The following is a 20749-nucleotide window of genomic DNA, read 5'->3' on the forward strand; positions in this document are numbered from 1 at the left end:
GAATTAACGTGCTAGCGTGCTAAAAGTCTAACCTCAAAACATAAATAGAAAAACCCAAACCTGTAACAATGTCTTCAAGCCTAATGATGGCTTAAAATGTTCAAGATAGTGTGGAAAATACCATCAAATGGATAATGTAAAAAAAAAAAAAAAAAAATTACATTTTTGAAAACATTACAAAAAATGTCAAAAAATGCTGTCCAAATCACAGATTTTTTAAAATAGTTTGATCCCTCGATTGAGAGGATCACATTTCAGCATGCTGCTAATGTTTTCAAAATATCTGTGGATTATAATGATATATAACATGTGACAAAACAGTGCTTGCATAATAAGTAATCAAAGCCTTAGTATCAACCATACATCCCATTCAAAAAGACAGTTCTATTGGAATGGCCATATGTCCATGGTTCCATTTTCAACATTCTAAGTACAGGGAAGTAAGTAGAGTGATGTTTTCTTGTAATTTTTATTTATTTATTGACACATTACAGAATATCATATTATCTGTCATTGCAGTCAGTAGACTTTAGGGAACACTCATTTGACAGTTTGAAGTATTTAAATGTAAAATACTGAAAATGAGGATGAAAGTATGTTAAAAAAATTTCGGGGCACTTTTTCACCACTTTTCTACAAGATATTTAAAATATACATATATATGGCATACTTATTGTGTTCTCCAGACCCCCTCAAACATTTAAAACCATAATTGGGCTGTATGTACCAAATTATTTATGTAGATATGGCCTAATTTGGTGTTTGAGGGTATTAAAAATACAAAAATGTATTTGTCAATGTGGGTAGGCATAGGCAGGAATTGCATTTGGATTATGCATTTTCTGCATATAAAATAATATTATTCAGTAGGCTACGGTGCAAACATTGATTGAGAAATTATGATGTCATTTGTTTATTTATTTTGCGCTCTAGAACCCAAAAAAATTGCACTACACCACTGAGTGTAACAGGTTAAATCTGCAATGACACTATAGCTAGACATCTTTATTCAATGTGGTACCGTCATAGGATGCCACATTTCCAACAAATCCGTTCGTCAAATGTATGCCCTGCTAAAGCTGTCCCGGTCAACTGTAAGTGCTGTTATTGTGAAGTGGAAACTTCTAGGAGCAACATGGTTCAGCCGCAAGTGGTAGGCCACACAAGCTCACAAAATGGGACCACCGAGTGCTGAAGCGTTTAGCGCATAAAAATCGTCTGTCCTCGGTTGCATCACTAGCTACCGAGTTCCAAACTGGCTCTGGAAGCAACGTAAGCACAATAACTGTTAGTCGGGAGCTTCATGAAATGGGTCTCCATGGCTGAGCAGCCGCACACAAGCCTGAGGTCATCATGCACAATGCCAAGCATCAGCTGGAGTGGTGTAAAGCTCACCACCATTGGACTCTGGAGCAGTGGAAACGCATTCTCTGGAGTGATGAATCACGCTTCAGCATCTGGTAGTCCGACAGACGAATCAGGGTTTGGCGGATGCCAGGAAAACGCTACCTGCCCAAAGGCATAGTGCCAACTGTAAAGTTTGGTGGATGAGGAATAATGGTCTGGGGCTGTTTTCATGGTTCGGGGCTAGGCCCCTTAGTTCCAGTGAAGGGAAATCTTAACCCTACAGCATACAATGACATTCTAGACGATTCTGTGCTTCCAACTTTGTGGCAACAGTTTGTGGAAGGCCCTTTTCTGTTTCAGCATGACAATGCCCCCGTGCACAAAGCGATGTCTATACAGAAATGGTTTGTCGAGATCGGTGTGGAAGAACTTGACTGACCTGCACAGAGCCCTGACCTCAAACCCATCGAACACCTTTGGGATGAATTGGAACGCCGACTGCAAACCAGGCCTAATCGCCCAACATCAGTGCCCGACCTCACTAATGCTCTTGTGGCTGAATGTCCCTGCAGCAATGTTCCAACATCTAGTGGAAAGCCTTCCCAGAAGAGTGGAGGCTGTTATAGCAGCAAAGGGGGGACCAACTCCATATTAATGCCCATGATTTTGGAATGAGATGTTTGACGAGCAGGGGTCCACATACTTTTGGTCATGTAATGAATTAAATATCATTGCAATCAGTAGACTTCAGGGAACCCCCATATAACATTTTAGAGTGTTTATATGTAAACTATTGGAACTAGATATGAAAACATTTACAAATTAATTTTGTTTTCACAACTTTTCTACTAACATTTTATAGGATATGTATATATGGCATATTTTGGCCATTTTATAGTTTTTTCCATACCCCTCAAGCATTTTAAGCCATCATTGGGCAGTATGTACCAATTATTTATATAGATATGGCCATGTGAATGGTGTCCAATATGGCCCCATGCAGCTGGTTGGCGGCCAAATTGGAAATGGCCGCCAGGGGTAATGGACAAAATCTGTGATGGCACTACAACCAAAAATACTTTATTTAGACATGCCAATTTTTATTTTAGTAGCTGGACTATCGTCAAAATGACCTCAATATGTACCCCCAGTCATTTTGATATTGTTTGGAATTATTTTACCCTAGTTTCTTCTAAGAAAATCAGAATGGTAGCCATTTTATTAAAATGGCCACCCTGGTTGACTGACAGGCTTCCCAGACTGCCTCTAATCTTTAAAATGTTCCTTAAAGTATCTAGGAATAGTGTACCAAGTTTGATACTTTTATCATAAAGTGCACCATCTTGGGTATGTTTGGGTATATCTGCTGGACTAATTGATCAGTGTTTCTGCAGTATGAGGGGGCCTACAGTAGGCTGCTATGTGACTAATCTCGTTCCTAGACACTTCCACCCAAATGCGCTGTGCACAATAACCCTAACCCAAAGGTTGTTATGTCATCTGTCCTACTTTCTGACTCAGGTCCAGTCCAGGGATTCACTCTCAAGCATTAGTCTATCCAGCCTGCCTGCCATTAGTCTATCCAGCCTGCCTGCCATTAGTCTATCCAGCCTGCCTGCCATTAGTCTATCCAGCCTGCCAGCCATTAGTCTATCCAGCCTGCCAGCCATTAGTCTATCCAGCCTGCCTGCCGTTAGTCTATCCAGCCTGCCAGCCATTAGTCTATCCAGCTTGCCAGCCATTAGTCTATCCAGCCAGCCTGCCATTAGTCTATCCAGCCTGCCTGCCATTAGTCTATCCAGCTTGTCTGCCATTAGTCTATCCAGCCTGCCATTAGTCTATCCAGCCAGCCAGCCATTAGTCTATCCAGCCTGCCTGCCATTAGTCTATCCAGCTTGCCAGCCATTAGTCTATCCAGCCAGCCAGCCATTAGTCTATCCAGCCTGCCTGCCATTAGTCTATCCAGCTTGCCAGCCATTAGTCTATCCAGCCTGCCTGCCATTAGTCTATCCAGCTTGCCAGTCATTAGTCTATCCAGCCTGCCAGCCATTAGTCTATCCAGCCTGCCTGCCATTAGTCTATCCAGCCTGCCTGCCGTTAGTCTATCCAGCCTGCCAGCCATTAGTCTATCCAGCCTGCCAGCCATTAGTCTATCCAGCCTGCCTGCCATTAGTCTATCCAGCCTGCCTGCCGTTAGTCTATCCAGCCTGCCAGCCATTAGTCTATCCAGCCTGCCAGCCATTAGTCTATCCAGCCAGCCAGCCATTAGTCTATCCAGCCTGCCTGCCATTAGTCTATCCAGCTTGCCAGCCATTAGTCTATCCAGCCTGCCAGCCATTATGGCCTGCTTTCTCTTTTCTATTTTCAATAACAAAACTCAACTGTCAAGTCAATTGAACAGTCGTTTAAATAATTACAACAATCTTATATGCGACTAGCAATGTGATAATGATGACAATCATTTTGTGAAATTATATTGTAGTGGCTTGGGAAACATATGATTTGATAGCCTACTGTTGCTTACAGCACCAACAACTAATGTTCTTACAGCAGTTATCACAGGTACGCAGACTATTACCACCTCATAACTTGTGTTTTCTCAGTGATAGAATTTTCTCTGTTGTGGAGACAGCAAATACATACAGTGCATTCGGAAAGTATTCAGACCCCTTGACTTCTTCCATATTTTGTTACATTACAGCCTTATTCTAATATGGATTAAATTGTTTTCCCTCTCATCAATCTACACACAATAACCCATAATGACAAAGCACAAACAGGTTTTTTTATGTATAATATATATATTTTTTGCATAAGTATTCAGACCCTTTACTCAGTACTTTGTTGAAGCACCTTTGGCAGCGATTACAGCCTCAAGTCTTCTTGGGTATGACACTACAACTTGGCACACCTGTATTTGAGGAGTTTCTCCCATTCTTTTTTGCAGATCCTCTCAAGCTCTGTCAGGTTGGATGGGGAGCGTCGCTGCACAGCTATTTTCAGGTCTCTCCAGAGATGTTCGATCGGACTCAAGTCCGGGCTCTGGCTGGGCCACTCAAGGACATTCAGAGACTTGTCCCAAAGCCACTACTGTGTTGTCTTGGCTGTGTGCTTAAGGTCCTGATGGAAAATGAACCTTCATCCCAGTCTGAGGTCCTGAGCGCTCTGGAGCAGGTTTTCATCAAGGATCTCTCTGTACTTTGCTCCATTCATCTTTCCCCTCGATCCTGACTAGTCTTCCAGAAAAAGGATGATTTATTTCCTTCTTAATGCGTTTGAGCCAATCAGTTGTGTTGCAAAAAGGTATGGGGGGTATACTGAAGATAGCCCTACTTGGTATAAGACCAAGTCCATATTATGTCAAGAACAGCTCAAATAAGCAAAGAGAAACGACAGTCCATCATTACTTTAAGACATGAAGGTCAGTCAATATGGAACTTCAAGTGCAGTCGCAAAAACCACAAAGCGCTACAATGTAGAAAATAGTAAAAATAAAGAAAAACCCTTGAATGAGTAGGTGTGTCCAAACTTTTGACTGGTACTGTATATATATATTTATATTCCGGACATGTCAATACATTGTATTGCTAGATATTACTGCACTGTTGGAGCTAGAAACATAAGCGTTTCGCTGCACCTGTGATACCATCTGCAAAACTGTGTAACCCCTTCCCTCCCTCTCCTCAGCATCATTGTGTCCCCATGGCAACGACCCACACAGTGCAGCAGATAAGAGAGAGGAGAGCTTCCCTCCTGACAGGACTTCTCCCTGCTGCAGGCTCACTCTCGGCTCTGCATATTCTCCATCTTCTGCAGTTCTACCTAAAATACATGAACATCAGTCAGACTAGTCTAGTGTCTAGTGTGTTTGCATTGGCTTAGCTACAGGATGTCACCATGTTGGCAGCTATGAAACCATCCTCATTAAAAATGCACTGAGGTAGATTCACTGTGCAAGTAATGAACACAGGCCTATATTATATAATCACTTCAAATGGTTGCCATAGTGAGGAGCCTAACCGGTCTCCGAGGTATCCACGTGGTATGTTCAGGGTATTTTTCTTAATGGAAATCTATTTTGAACCCATCGTAAATAAGCCCTCATAAATAAGTTCCCTTCTCAATGGGATGATCATTAAGGATAATTGCAAACATTACACATTGTTGCTCATTATTGAGCATTGTTACAAAGAGAATAGACATGACAATGAAAGGAGACACAAAGTACAGTCTAATGGGGCAGGAGGGTAGGGGTTCCATGTGAGATCATTTGCATCACATATCATCTTAACGTTTTACATGCCTCTTTTTCAGACGACACTGTACCAGAGTTCACAAAACAGGAAGTTATGATGTTTCCTGCTCTCCGTGATGTCACAGCGGAATACCAAACCAGAGTCAAATATATGAGTACAGCCTTTTTCCATTCATTCTTTCACCCACAACTGAGCTTTCAGATTACACATCTCTTGAGTGTTATATTTCTCAACAGATGTAATCTCCCAACGCTTGTAGTCTTTGTGAAATTAGACTATTCCAGGAAACAAACAGCCACGTATTGGACTAGAAGGAGTGGTTGCTGAGCTTTAAGGGAATCAGATTATCAATTTGAGCTTTCTGTTGATTTGAGTAATTATGGACCAACAAGCCCTTGGATGTACAATTGTAGGTCTTGTGTTCTTTATTTATTTATACTGAGTTGTCAACGATTTATCTATTGCTAGCAAAGAACACACAGAGGGAACTCAAGTCAAAATGTAAATTTCACAGATTATTCACAAAGTTAAGATCAGAATAGCCTTGTGACAAATGGAGCCTGATTATCACTCCTGATTATCACTCCTGATTATCACTGGTCCTATTCAGGGGATGTCTGACTGGATAGAAGGAAATAACGCCACATTGTTTGTCATCAAACAGGCCTAGTAAAGACCATGTCATTTGCTAGAGAGGGACAGCGTTCTGGAGCTCGTCCAAGAGGGCCATAGTGTAGATGAGATGCCCGTGGGTCCTCACACAGACAATGGCTTACTGAATATCAGTATGTTAGCCATTGGCATGCGGTCAGTCAGGGCTCTCTACTGTACAGCAGTTCCAGGCCAGGACTGATTGATGGTCAGCATAACACTACTCTGAATCTAGATGTAAACTAGCCTGCTACTCAGTTCTACTACCTCACATAGTTATTTATTTATTATGAGGCCAGCGTGCTGTCACATGATCTCATTGATTTCTATTTATATTGTAGGAGAATTTGCATACTCCCCTTCATATTTACCTGTATCCTATTTCATTTGCAATAAAGTGTGGTGTTATTATTCGTAGCTATGCCATTGTATCAAAGGATGTCTGTGCTCTGACTAGAATAGCTGTAAGGTTTGTTAATAAGTTGGTGATCACTCAGTTATCTGAGTTTTACAGTTCTCATGTGTGTCAGGCCCAGTTGAGAGCCCAGGGATTGTTCCACATCAGAGGCAGGCTAATGAGCCCACAGAAGTGGTGAGGGAGTCAACAATAGAAGGCTAATGAGCCCACAGAAGTGGTGAGGGAGTCAACAATGAGGCTAATGAGCCCACAGAAGTGGTGAGGGAGTCAGCAACAGAAGGCTAATGAGCCCACAGAAGTGGTGAGGGAGTCAGCAATAGAAGGCTAATGAGCCCACAGAAGTGGTGAGGGAGTCAGCAATAGAAGGCTAATGAGCCCACAGAAGTGGTGAGGGAGTCAGCAATAGAAGGCTAATGAGCCCACAGAAGTGGTGAGGGAGTCAACAATAGAAGGTTAATGAGCCCACAGAAGTGGTGAGGGAGTCAGCAATAGAAGGCTAATGAGCCCACAGAAGTGGTGAGGGGAGTCAACAATAGAAGGCTAATGAGCCCACAGAAGTGGTGAGGGAGTCAGCAATAGAAGGCTAATGAGCCCACAGAAGTGGTGAGGGAGTCAACAATAGACCATCAGTTCCCAGCTACAATTGGCTGTTTCACAGACCCCCTTTCAGAGGTCAAAGGACAGACCCCCTTTCAGAGGTCAAAGGACAGACCCCCCTTTCAGAGGTCAAAGGACATCAATCTTTCTATTTTCAGCCACTCCTTTATTCCCTTTTCCTCTATTTTCCTATATATGTCAGTTATAATAGGCTTTACTACTGAGGGCCAGCTCTGTGTCGGTCACTGGGTCTAATATATATATATATATATATATATATATTTTATATATATATATATATATATATATATATATGTCAGTTATAATAGGCTTTACTACTGAGGGCCAGCTCTGTGTCGGTCACTGGGTCTATATATATATATATATATGTGTGTATATATGAATCTCTCTCCTCAGAACTCAAACAAAGAGAGGTGAAAGAAAAGGAGACTCGGAGGGTGAAAGAATGTAGTGTGTGTTTGTGTATGTGTGTGTGTGTGTGTTTGTGTATGTGTGTGTGTGTGTGTGTTTGTGTATATGTGTGTTTGTGTATGTGTGTGTGTGTGTGTGTGTGTGTGTGTGTGTGTGTGTGTGTGTGTGTGTGTGTACGTGTGTGCTGTCACTCTAGGTAGCATTTGGTCCAGTAATTCCTGGCATGCAGACAGTTCAACTTGCCCAGCTCCTAGGCTTGTCTGTTTAGTTTGAATGTTCTTATATTCCTCAACCCCCCCCCATCTCCTGTTATAGAAACACAGGCAGCTTCTCTCCCTTCCTCTGGCTCTGAGAACAAACTTTACTCAAACTTACTTTAACAATCACTTGACATGACACGAAGAATTCACATCGAAGCTGAGAAATAAAGCTTGAAAAAAGCAGGAAATACTTCAGTCGTTTGTAATATGGCAATAGTTCACATTTTTGAAGATCTAGACAGATGTCATCAGAATAGACAAAGTGGAAATACAGGCATGGGCGTGTGTGTTTGTGTGTGTGTGTGTGTGTTTGTGTGTGCGTGTGTGTTTGTGTGTTTGTGTGTGTTTGTGTTTGTGTGTGTGTGTGTTTGTGTGTGTGTGTGTGTGTTTGTGTGCTGTGCATGACTGCAGGGCCTCTACTACCCATATGCCACAGTATTCAGAAACACATTCCAAGTACATGATCAAAGCAGTTCTGTAAATATATCTCAAAGGGCGTCGAATAAGAGAGCTTTTTGTTAAATGCTGTATTTTGAGACCCTGTCATCCTGTTATTGGTGTGGTTGGCTGACAAATGGAGCCCCCCGTGGTTTTCTGAAGAGTGTGGAAACTGTGACGGGGACTCTTGTGCTGCGATACTTCCTGTGTGCACCATGCACTGCAGGGGAAAACACAAGGCAAGTGACACGGCTCAGGGCAAAACAAGTTGTGGTTTAACTTCAATGATTCCTCGTATAACGGCAGGAATAGACCAACTGTAAATATCTTTAGTGTTTCCGTATACAGTAACATGTACACAGCATGTGTGTGTGTGTGTATGCTTTTTGTTTTGGGACTGTTTTGTGTAGCCTATAGTGATTCTTTCTTCTTCTGCACTCTGAACAACCTCGCACCCCATATGTGTTTTGAAGATCAATCGCAGTTTCACACTGAGATAAAAGTCTTAAATCCTTAGATAATGTGGCCTACATATCATTGACATTAGATGTTATTTATAGGATGCCTTGGTTCTGTGTGATCAGGGGAGAAGTGGGCGGTGCTGTCCTCTTGAACTCTCTTGAATACTTGTCTTAGTTGACCCCCCCCCACAAAGCATAAGAACATGAAGTTATAGAATACTGACACAGATAGAACTTTCCAAATTCTATTTATTCTATGAGATCCTGTAAAGAAATGCAAAATACTGTACATACTGCATCTGTATTTAGTATGTAACATGGTTTATTTAAGCAATAAGGCCCGAGGGGGTGTGGTATATGGCTTGGGGCCCGAGGGGGTGTGGTTTATGGCTTGGGGCCCGAGGGGGTGTGGTATATGGCTTGGGGCCCGAGGGGGTGTGGTATATGGCTTGGGGGCCCGAGGGGGTGTGGTATATGGCTTGGGGCCCGAGGGGGTGTGGTATATGGCTTGGGGCCCGAGGGGTGTGGTATATGGCTTGGGGCCCGAGGGGGTGTGGTATATGGCTTGGGGCCCGAGGGGGTGTGGTATATGGCTTGGGGCCCGAGGGGGTGTGGTATATGGCTTGGGGCCCGAGGGGGTGTGGTATATGGCCTTGCTATTATACATTTACATTTGAGTCATTTAGCAGACGCTCTTATCCAGAGCGACTTACAGTTAGTGAGTGCATACATTATTATTATTTTTCATACCCCCGTGGGAATCGAACCCACAACCCTGGCGTTGCAAACATAAACTGGTTACCAACATAATTAGAGCAGTAAAAATAAATATTATGTCATAACCATGGTATATACCACGGCTGTCAGCCAATCAGCATTCAGGGCTCGAACCCCCCAGTTTATAATATAAAATAATTTCTAAATTACGATTATTCTAGTCAGGTTGTCAACTTGTGTGTAATATGTATAAACTATCAGTGGGTTTAGACATTACAACACAATAGCTGTAACCTTTGTTGGCTAAGAACAGCCCTCCTGGTCCCTGAAATGTACATAGTGATGCCCTGTTTACTTGTGGTGCACATTCTCACTGTTTTCATGAGAAGAAACAGTACAGTCTGAAATGACAATTACTTTCCCTTGAAGCCCAGTCTCACCTTCCGCCAACTGTACAGTACACATTTAATCTGCCTGCACTGGAACATGAGTGGGGCTGAGGTGTGAGGCTGACACATACTGGTTCCCCAGCAGCCCACTCAAACCAGGCCTGAAGTGTACAGTTAGGCCTGAACTGACCACACCACCCCTCTCCTGAAACTCTGGCTTGTAGTCCCACACATTTCCACGAGTCAGATCAGACCTTAAGCAGTGTTTAAATTTTAAGCGCGGCTTGTCGCAATGTAACCTTAATTCTGATAATTGCTGCAAATGGATTAGATAGACAATGATCTCACATGATGTGAAGTAGCCCTGCCGCTCTTGGCCTTTTCCCATAGAGTGGGACACCGCTGTTAAAAATGATCTCTGAGCTAAATGTCAATGACACCATCAGTATTTTCTGGGGATATGGCTCTATTGTGTTGTTTTTCATGTCTTGAATATAAGTCGATATGATGATTATCTTTTATTCAACCCTGTATATTTATTTACATTGTATTGTATTTTGCATGTTCACCACATCTCTGAAAGCAGCTAATGCACAGATGTAGCCAGTCTCCTGGCTTTGCAACATTACTGAATCCCATATGGGAGCCATTGATTTATTGAGCGTAACATCATTAAAACTTTAAATGAAACCTTATGTACCAGGGACATAGTCATTTTTTAGAGTGATTCAGACATTCTGTAGATTGCCTAAGAATTCCTTTATAGATATACTGAGTGTACAAAACATTATGAACACCTGCTCTTTCCATGACATAGACTGACCAGGTGAATCCAGGTGAAAGCTATGATCCCTTATTGATATCACTTGTTAAATCCACTTCAATAAGTGTAGATGAAGGGGAGGAGACAGGTTAAAGAAGGAGTTAAGCCTTGAGACAATTGAGACATGGATCGTGTATGTGTGCCATTCAGAGGGTGAATGGGCAAGACAACAGAGCATGATGCATAATAATGAGAGAAATCTGGAGAAATTAATTATTAAAAACTGAAGAAATGACTAAAACCTGTGACCTTTTATTCAGCTATCAATGTACCGTGATTCACCAGTGTCACCAATTACCTTTGGATTTCCTCTTTTTACTAATGAAAATTCAGTGGCTAAATATCACTTTGAAGGAGTTTGTTAAAAACGACATGTAACATCTCCAGGGATGGTGTTGTCCAAAAGGACTTGTAACATGTCCAGGGATTTGTATTTGTATTTATTCTGGATCCCCATTAGTTCCTGCCAAGGCAGCAGCTACTCTTCCTGGAGTCCAAACACATTAAAGCGCTTACATTACATATAAAACAAAATATAAAACAGTACATCATATAACATTATTACACCACTACTTATCTATAATACAACACGTATAATACCACCATACAACAATATAATGTGTGCGTATGCATGTGTCTGTACCTTTGTGTGTGTCTCTTCACAGTATCCGCTGTTCCATAAGGTCCAGAGATGGTGTTGTCCAAATGAACATGTAACATATCCAGGGACGGTGTTGTCCAAAAGGACATGTAACATGTCCAGGGATGGTGTTGTAAAGACTTGTTGCTTCTTGAATGATCCTTTTCACTGAAAAAACATTAGGATAGTTGACCCTTACATTTATTTGAAATGCTGAAATGAGTTGCTAATATAGGATGCTCATGTGTCTTTATGTCTGATATTCAGAGCCTCAGGTTCCTAGTTTCCATGGAAACAGTAAAGGTTACTCAACTCAAAACACTACAGCAAGTTGGCAGAGGAGCTAGAGCTGGCGTTAGATGACGAGGGATGTTCTTACGATGTTAGGTTTAAAATCGGTCCAATGTGATGGCATGGGGCTCCATTCAATCACACTCACATCACAGTATTTACAACATGCATGTAAACGGTAACAAACATATTTTCCCAGAGTGAAATAACATCACACAGGCTCTGATGAAGGTGACTCATGCTGAAACGTAAGCCGTTTGTTTACTTGTCCCGTCAATACATCTATCAGATTTACCCGGCAACAGAGTGCTCCTTTTTCTTTATCTAAAGGATAGTCACCAGTTGAAGTATTCTGGAGTAAGGAATGTTTTTTGGAACATCACACACTGATTTGGGTACTGTACGAAAGAAGACTCCTCTCAGATAATATTATTGTTGAAGCTTATTGTTACGTGTGTGTGTTTGCAGGGAGTCAGTAGTATTAACTAATTAACGTTGCAAAATTTAGGAATGATTTAATTCAGCTAGTATTCTGCTGTTTCACTCATCATGTAAATCCTCTTCTCACTATGACAGACAGTTCTTCTTCTCCAGGAGCTGAGCTACATCTTACAGTATGGAGAAGTGGGCAATGTTTTGTAACTTGCATGCTAGGGGCACAAGCCTCTATGACAACAAACCTCACAAAACATGCACACATTGTGAGAGTGAAAATAAACATTCTGATTCCAACAACACCGAGAGAGAGAGAGAGAGAGAGAGAGAGAGAGAGAGAGAGAGAGAGAGAGAGAGGCCCTCAGCAGAGTGTTCATCAGGCCCAAGTTAAGCGTGCATATTCGTTCAGGGTGTGATCTAAGAAATGAGGGTGTGGCAGAGGTGTATTCTGACCTTGACCTAATTCCCTCATAATTTCATCACCTTTACACTCGAGGAAACCATGAATAAGCTCGAGCAAACCTGCCGGTTCCAAGTGGAATAAGCATCTACTTTATTTTTTCCAATAGAAATAACAGCATTCTCCATGCACTGTAATTTATTAACGGATAAGAACTGATAAGAGCTAGGTAAATGAGTAATCCGTTTTGAGAAGGGGATTGTAAATACACGTAGCGATTGATTATTTTTCCTTATAATCCCTGGAGACGAATGTGAAAACAGTAAACTGAAAATCATATCAACATGACACGTATTGTGGCCCCTTTTCCACAGTGAAATAGGCTATAAATAGCTGTGCCGTTATTCAGAATATGAATTGTGTGCCCTCAAATTTGCGTGCATGAGATTTGGAAACCCAGTCTATATGCCTGAACCTGCCAAGTTGATGTATGCACTTTACAATGTTTTAATTATAACCTATGCCCGGGCTTTTCTTCCTTTTTATTTTACAATTTGTATCATGTTAAATATTAGCCACTATCGAGTGACACCGTCAGTAATACCCACATAAATGTATAACTGTCACTTTAGTGTTCGTTTTCTTCAATTTGCATCATTCCATTTCATTTCGTTTCCCTTTCTTTCCTCTGTCACATCCGTGTAAGTTGTTCCTGAGGGTCGCTAGCATTAATGGATCATATTAGGCTAACGTTGTGCAATAATTTAGGACATGTAGCTTATTTGAATCCTTATAGAACTACACGTAGCAGGTTAAACCTGGAGCCTGGTGCATGGTTCACGACGACAGGACCGTTGTCATGCAGTTCCATGATTAGTGAGAAGTAGGGTAGATTTATAGGACTATTGTTCAACCCCTATTGTAAAAAAATCTTCCAATATTTCATGGATTGAACTTGAATATGACAACTTTCAGGATGAATCAAACCACTGTATTTTTTATTCATCAATATATTTTGTGCGTAAAGCCTCTCCAAACCTGTTTTTGTATGATTCATATATACTTTCCCAACCCTAAAATGTGCCTACATAATCTACAAGATCAGAGTATTATTTTAGCTACCAGTTGGTGTTGAAACGGAGACGAAGATGCATAGATGGTATTCTTTCATTGATCCATATATTCTGAAACTGTTCTCTAGATACACTACATCACCAAAAGTATGTGGACACCCCTTCAAATTAGTGGATTCGGCTATTTTAGCTACACCCGTTGCTGACAAGTGTAAAAAATCGAGCACACAGCCATGCGATCTCCATAGACAAACATTGGCAGTAGAATGGGCGTACTGAAGAGCTCAGTGACTTTCAACGTGGCACCGTCATAGGATGCCACCACCTTTCCAACAAGGCAGTTCGTAAAATGTCTGCCCTCCTAGAGCTGCCCCGGTCATCTGTTAGTGCTGTTATTGTGAAGTGGAAACATTTAAGAGCAACAACGGCTCAGCCGAGAAGTGGTAGGCCACACACAAGCTCACAGAACGGGACCGCTGAGTGCTGAAGTCCATAGCGCAAAAGAATCGTCTGTCCTCGGTTGAAACACTCACTACCGAGTTCCAAACTTCCTCTGGAAGCAACATCAGCACAGGAACTGTTCGTCGGGAGCTTCATGAAATGGGTTTCCATGGCCGAGCAGCCGCACACAAGCCTAAGATCACCATGCGCAATGCCAAGCGTTGGCTTGAGTGGTGTAAAGCTCACCGCCATTGGACTCTGGAGCAGTGGAAACACGTTTTCTGGAGTGATGAATCACGCTTCACCATCTGGCTGTCCAACGGACGAATCCGGGTTTAGCGGATGCCAGGAGAACGCTACCTGCCCGAATGCATAGCACCAACTGTAAAGTTTGGTGGAGGAGGAATAATGGTCTGGGGCGGTTTTTCATGGTTCGGGCTAGGCCCCTTAGTTTCAGTGAAGGGAAATCTTCATGCTACAGCATACAATGACATTCTAGACGATTCTGTGCTTCCAACTTTGTGGCAACAGTTTGTGGAAGGCCCGTTCCTGTTTCAGTGTGACAATGCCCCCATGCACAAAGCAAGGTCCATACAGAAATGGTTTGTCGAGATCAGTGTGGAAGAACTTGACTGGCCTGCACAGAGCCCTGACCTCAACCCCATCGAACACCTTTGGGATTAATTGGAAAGCCGACTGCGAGCCAGGCCTAATCGCCCAACATCAGTGCCCGACCTCACTAATGCTCTTGTTGCTGAATGGAAGCAAGTCCCTGCAGCAATGTTCCAACATCTAGTGGAAAGTCTCCCAGAAGAGTGGAGGATGTTATAGCAGCAAAGGGGGGGACCAACTCCATATTAATGCCCATGATTTTGGAATGAGATGTTCGATGAGCAGGTGTCCACATACTTTTGTGTATTGTGTAGTGTGTATTGTGTATTGTGTAGTGTGTATTCTATTGAGTCTGTCGACAAAATTCTGATTAAGGGTACACCATCTTCAAAGGGATCGCTTAAGATAAATGTACTGAAAAGCCTGAATGAAAATTCCATGACAAAATCTGTTGGCTAGCAAGTGCGCGCAAGGGAACCACGCCTGCAAAGCCTGTTACACACCTTCATAAGGTAAGTCTGAATACCAACTACTGAGAAGTGCGTAGGAAAGGCGTGTGTAAGAAATGCGTAATTTCCTAAATCGGAATCGGGCCCCAAGTGCAGTGGGTCTGGAGGACAGTTCGCTCGGAGCATCTTGGCTGCCAGAGGGGAGGTCACTGTTACTGCTCACTGGAGTATAGGGTGGAGTAATGCTTTTAGAATAAACCCTATCTGCTTAGCCACATCACACTGCCACCCTCACCCCTTTACCTCCAGATCTCCAAACATGGTTTCTATTCCGGTCAGGCGGAGGCCCTCCTTTAGGGTGGATGGCGGAGGAGCGGCATGTGAGACAGAGCAGCGGCGAGGTCCTGTGTGCTACCCGTTCCTGGTCTCTTCCTCTCTGGAACCATTCAGAGACACTCATTTGATTATGAGCCAGGCCTAGGTTACAGATGAGAGATCCTGTGATCTGAGCACGGCTGTGTCTAACACAGGGTCAGAGGGTCAATGCTGGCAGGAAGCTGGGAGCACAAGGGCCGTGGAAGAATCCTGCAACCATACTATAAAAAGCAACACAGTCTCATAAGGTTTCAGGAGTATAAGGTCCCCATTCCACGTTTTAATCCAAGTGTTTATCTGGTCCTTTGGTGTGTTCAGCAGCCTGCGAAATCTGCCGAGCACCAATGCATGCTCACCTCATGTGAACTGTCACTGTCTCTGTTGATAGTAAGCTTGAGTTGAGCTCAACAAAGCAAACCATTTTGTTTCTCATTAGCATCCAATAGAAGGTGTGTTCAGTGTGGTCTGTCAATTATCTCATACTAGCCTGGAATGGTTCAAAGAAGGGAAACACTCCCCATCAGTGCTTCTCAATCCACTCGTTCTCCATCAGTGAGAGTTATGGTTGAAAAGCGAAGATGAATGCGAGTGTGTGCTTGTATGTGTTTGTGTGACTCTGGGAAGATGTGAGCCGTTGTGAAGAGAAGGAAACAAGAGAGACCAGTTGGAAAGGTTACGGTGGAACAGATGGGATGGAAGGATCAGATGAATCATGACACATCCCCTGATGACTCATCCATCTCCACAAACACACACTCAGTGAGAACAGCTGTAATGTTACCTCAAACAGATTTTCCCACTGTTATGGGTCCTCCTGTGAAAATGAGCCTACTGTAATGCCTGTCTGTGAGGCTGTATTTAAGTCCTCATGTGACAGGAATCAGTTTTTTTCTTCTTCTTTAAGTCAGCTTGACACAACAAAGCAGAGAAAAGGATCTGGAATGGGTGTCTTACTTTATTAGAGTTTCCAACGAGTCTCCGTTGCCTTGCTTTTGTGACTAGTGAAAGTACATTAAAGACTAGGTCCAAAATGTGTCCAGAATTCCCAGAGTCTCTTCTAAGAAACTACAACAGCTTTTGGGATTGTAATTACTCCATCAGTTAACCAAGAGCAGTAACAAGCTGACACAGGACATCTCAGTAGGGTGTTTCCACATTAGGCCTACTTTATGGTCCAAAAAACTGGGCAACATCGTAAAATCACTGGATTGCTCTGACCCCTTGAACAAACATTTCATTTTCTCTCAACTATCTTTTGGTGGTATCTGAAAGTTGCAGGGAGGCATGAAAATATATGATGCCCCAGGATATACTCTCACAATATCTTGTGCTTAAAATGAGACCATTAAAATAATGAAAATTAATACAAAGAAATCGGTCATGCAGAGAAGATATTTTGAAAGAACCATTAATAATATTGTTAAGTGCTCAGAGCCTATGGAGAAAGACATTTTATCTCACTGTAAATTTGAGATGGTGTTACATGATCATTTGACAATAATGCAATATGATTACAGCATGATATCTTATTTGTTCCACAGCTGTTGATTATTTGATTCCTTGATTCTTGATTCCTCCTAAAGCATATGAATCCATCCATCCATCACTCACTTTCTTGCTAGTGGAACACGAGTAACTGAAAGGTGTACCATAACAGCATGATTGCAGTGACATTTTGGGCATGAATAAGCCTGAAGAAAACTTGATATGTTATTGTTAATGGCAGATTTCCAAAGCAATAATTGTCACAAACTCCTCATAATGAACCTGTAATTACAGCAGTTTTCATCCCCCAGTATGTTGGGGGAGATCAGAGAGAAAAGTGAAAGGCAGAACAGTAGCCTGTGTTACGTGTTCCGTTGAATTATTACATTTAAAAGAATTATCATTTAAGATGCACCCAATCCTGAAATACTAATGAAATAAAACACTTGTACAAGTCCGTATAATTTAATTTCATTGTGCGTCAAAGTAAAGAGCCCCAAATATTCCTTGCATTCAGTGGGCTTTTTGTCGAGATCAGGGGAAGAAAAGTATCTTTATGTGTGATCCAAGACATGATAACTGTCCGTGTCTCTACCATTGACACATCCGCTGAAGTAATGTTACCTCTAAACATAAGGGCCCCATGTGCTAAACTGTTTTCTACACACAGCAGCATGCCTTGTGTGGCAAGAATAGGATATGATGGAGAGAGACACCAGACAAGACACAGAGACAGCAACAGAAGAATAGGATATGATGAAAGTGACAGGGCGTCAATCAGCCTGCAGGGCCAATTGTGTATAGTAAATGGGAACTCAGTCCCTGTTGGGATCTCACAACATGGATCTGAAATGTCAGGTTGGTTGACTGATGGATAAAATGTGGAGGAGTTGGGTGGGGTAGGACAAACTGGTCTATTGCTGAACCTTACAGCAGCTACGACACCAGATAACATGTTTACAACTCCTTGGCCCAATTATGTCCTATTATTTTTATTCTAAACGAATTAAACGTAGGCCTGATCAATTGACCAACCCATTTGCAGTGATAATATATAGCCAATCAACTGCAACAATTTATCTTATTAATCTAATTCTGTTCTGTGGGCGACTGAGAAGGAAACCCCAACTCAGAAGCTGAGAGATCAATCAGAGCGCAAGACATCAACGGCAGCGCCACAACGTAGCCTTTCTCAAAATGTAAATGTAATATGGTCTTTATTCCTCCCAGGCAGCATCTTTCTTTGAAATCCTTTACCAGTCATGATCATAATGAAATATAAAGACTTTGAAGTGAACTAGCCTCAGTAATGTTAAGAACAGATCAATTTATACTGAACAAAAATATAAATGCAACGTGCAACAATTTCAAAGATTTTACTGAGTTACAGTTCATATAAGGAAATCAGTCAATTGAAATACATTGATTAGGCCCTAATGTACGGATTTCACGACTGGGAATACAGATATGAATCTCTTGGTCACAGATACCTTTAAAAAAAAAAGTAGGGGCGTGGATTTAAAAAAAAACTCTCAGTATCTGATGTGACCACCATTTGCCTCATGCAGCGTGACACATCTCCTTCGTATAGAGTTGATCAGGCTGTTGATGGTGGCCTGTGGAATGTTGTCCCACTCCTTTTCAATGGCTGTGCGAAGTTGCTGGATATTGGCGGGAACTGGAACACGCTGTCATAAACATCAATCCAGAGCATCCCAAACATGCTCAATGGGTGACATGTCTGGTGACTATTCAGGCAATGGAAGAACTGGGACATTTTCAGCTTCCAGGAATTGTGTACAGATCCTTGCGACATGGGGCTGCGCATTATCATGCTGAAACATGAGGTGATGGTGGCAGATGAATGGCACGACAATGGGCCTCAGGATCTCGTCACGGTATCTCTGTGCATTCAAACTGCCATCGAGAAAATGCAATTGTGTTCGTTGTCCGTAGCTTACGATATACCATAACCATAACCCCACAATACCATGGTGAGGACGATGAACACGCAGATGAGCTTCCCTGAGAAGGTTTCTTACAGTTTGTGCAGAAATTCTTTGGTTGTGCAAACCTAGTTTCATCAGCTGTCCGGGTGAATGGTCTCGGACGATCCTGCAGGTGAAGAAGCCGGATGTGGAGGTCCTGGGCTGGCGTGGTTGCACATGGTCTGCGGTTGTGAGGCCGATTGGACGTACTGCCAAATTATCTAAAGCGATGTTGGAGGCAGCTTATGGTAGAGAAATTTAAATTAAATTATCTGGCAATAGCTCTGGTGGACATTCCTGCAGTCTGCATGCCAATTGTATCTGTGGCATTGTGTTGTGTGACAAATCTGCACATTTTAGAGTGGCCTTTTATTGTCTCCAGCACAAGGTGCACCTGTGTAATGATCATGCTGTTTAATCAGCTTCTTGATATGCCACACCTGTCAGGTGGATGGATTATCTTGGCAAAGGAGAAATGCTCACTAACAGGGATGTAAACAAATGTGTGCACAAAATCTGAGAGAAATAAGCTTCTTGTGCATATGGAACATTTCTGGGATCTTTTATTTCAGTTCATGAAACATGGGATCAACACTTTACATGTTGCGTTCATATTTTTGTTCAGTGTAAGAAGATATCAAGTTTATCTTTATTTTTGTGGACTGTCCTGTGGTAATTAAGTACAATATAATTGACAATACATAATACTGATAAACAAATGATAAGAGTACAGGATGAATATGTATTTCAAATGTTCATGCTTCATCCAGAGATGTGAAATTAAAAATGCCTACTGAAATGCCAAAAAAAAGAATAATTCACTGCAATGTTACGTTTATGGTATCTGGGGATTATTGGCAGGTAAATCACACTATTAAAATGAATGAGAAACTAGATCATCTAGGTGCTGGCTAAAAGGTTCAAAGAGGATGACCTCTACAAACAAAAAGGCACGTGTGGCTAGCGTGTTCTGTCCTTGTATCATCCACCTAACTTGTATGATTCAATTGGGCCCTCTGCTGTTCAAGAAGAGAACTACAAATACTCCCATCACCCCATACTTTTCTAAGTTCCTGAGTGCTTGCAACTGTAATGTCAAGCAAATAAAGGGTAAAAACACTTAATTAATTCTTCATTCATTTACTTCAATTAAGATATATTGGAGCAATCAAGTTAAACAATAAGTACACTTTATTCACCTTGGGTTCATGCATATTTAAAACAGTTGGGACATTTATTTGGTCAATTATTTCTATACATCTAGATTCTTTACTTAAACTGATATAAATATATATTCTATAATAGTACATTACAGAGACAATGTTTTTTCATTCAACAAATCATCTTTGGTCTCAAAAAAAACTGTAAACAGAACTACAAAGGAGTTCACATTTTAGCTTCGTACTATTGATCAATATTGTGACCAGTCTGTAAACATTAGTAGGGAAAGGGTGTACCTAGTCAGTTAGTACATGCTGATAACGTTTGAGGCTCTCTTTAGCAACTTATTCATAACATCTGGGTAATATGACCCAACTTCTTCAAAGTGCTCTTTTGACAGGAAAAATATATCCACATAGTTATCAGCAATGGCAGTGTATCTACACAACTTGGATTTCAGCAGCAAGTCAACTCCCAAGGTGGCTCCAGTTGTAAGATACTCAATGACCTCCTTTCCAGTTCTCCATGAGCAAAGTTTCACCTTACCAATCAGGATCAGCAACATGCCACGGCCAGAGTCTCCCCTTCTATTGATGTATTCCCCTAGAAG

At 41.9% G+C, this 20749-nt stretch overlaps 1 protein-coding gene across 2 annotated transcripts in view; it reads right to left on the reverse strand.

Moving 5' to 3' along the window:
• Positions 1-20094: 20094 nt before the first annotated feature.
• The window catches only part of LOC121579164, a 37231-nt gene continuing 36576 nt past the window's right edge, over positions 20095-20749 (reverse strand). For both annotated transcript variants that reach the window (XM_041893508.2, XM_041893507.2), the window contains exon 42: positions 20095-20742. In XM_041893508.2, coding sequence (XP_041749442.2) covers positions 20444-20742 — 299 coding nt within the window. In that variant the 3' untranslated portion in view covers positions 20095-20443. The remainder of the gene's footprint in view (positions 20743-20749) is intronic.

This window comes from Coregonus clupeaformis, unplaced genomic scaffold (assembly GCF_020615455.1).
Source record: "Coregonus clupeaformis isolate EN_2021a unplaced genomic scaffold, ASM2061545v1 scaf2404, whole genome shotgun sequence".
In the NCBI taxonomy this organism is placed as follows: Eukaryota; Metazoa; Chordata; class Actinopteri; order Salmoniformes; family Salmonidae; genus Coregonus; species Coregonus clupeaformis.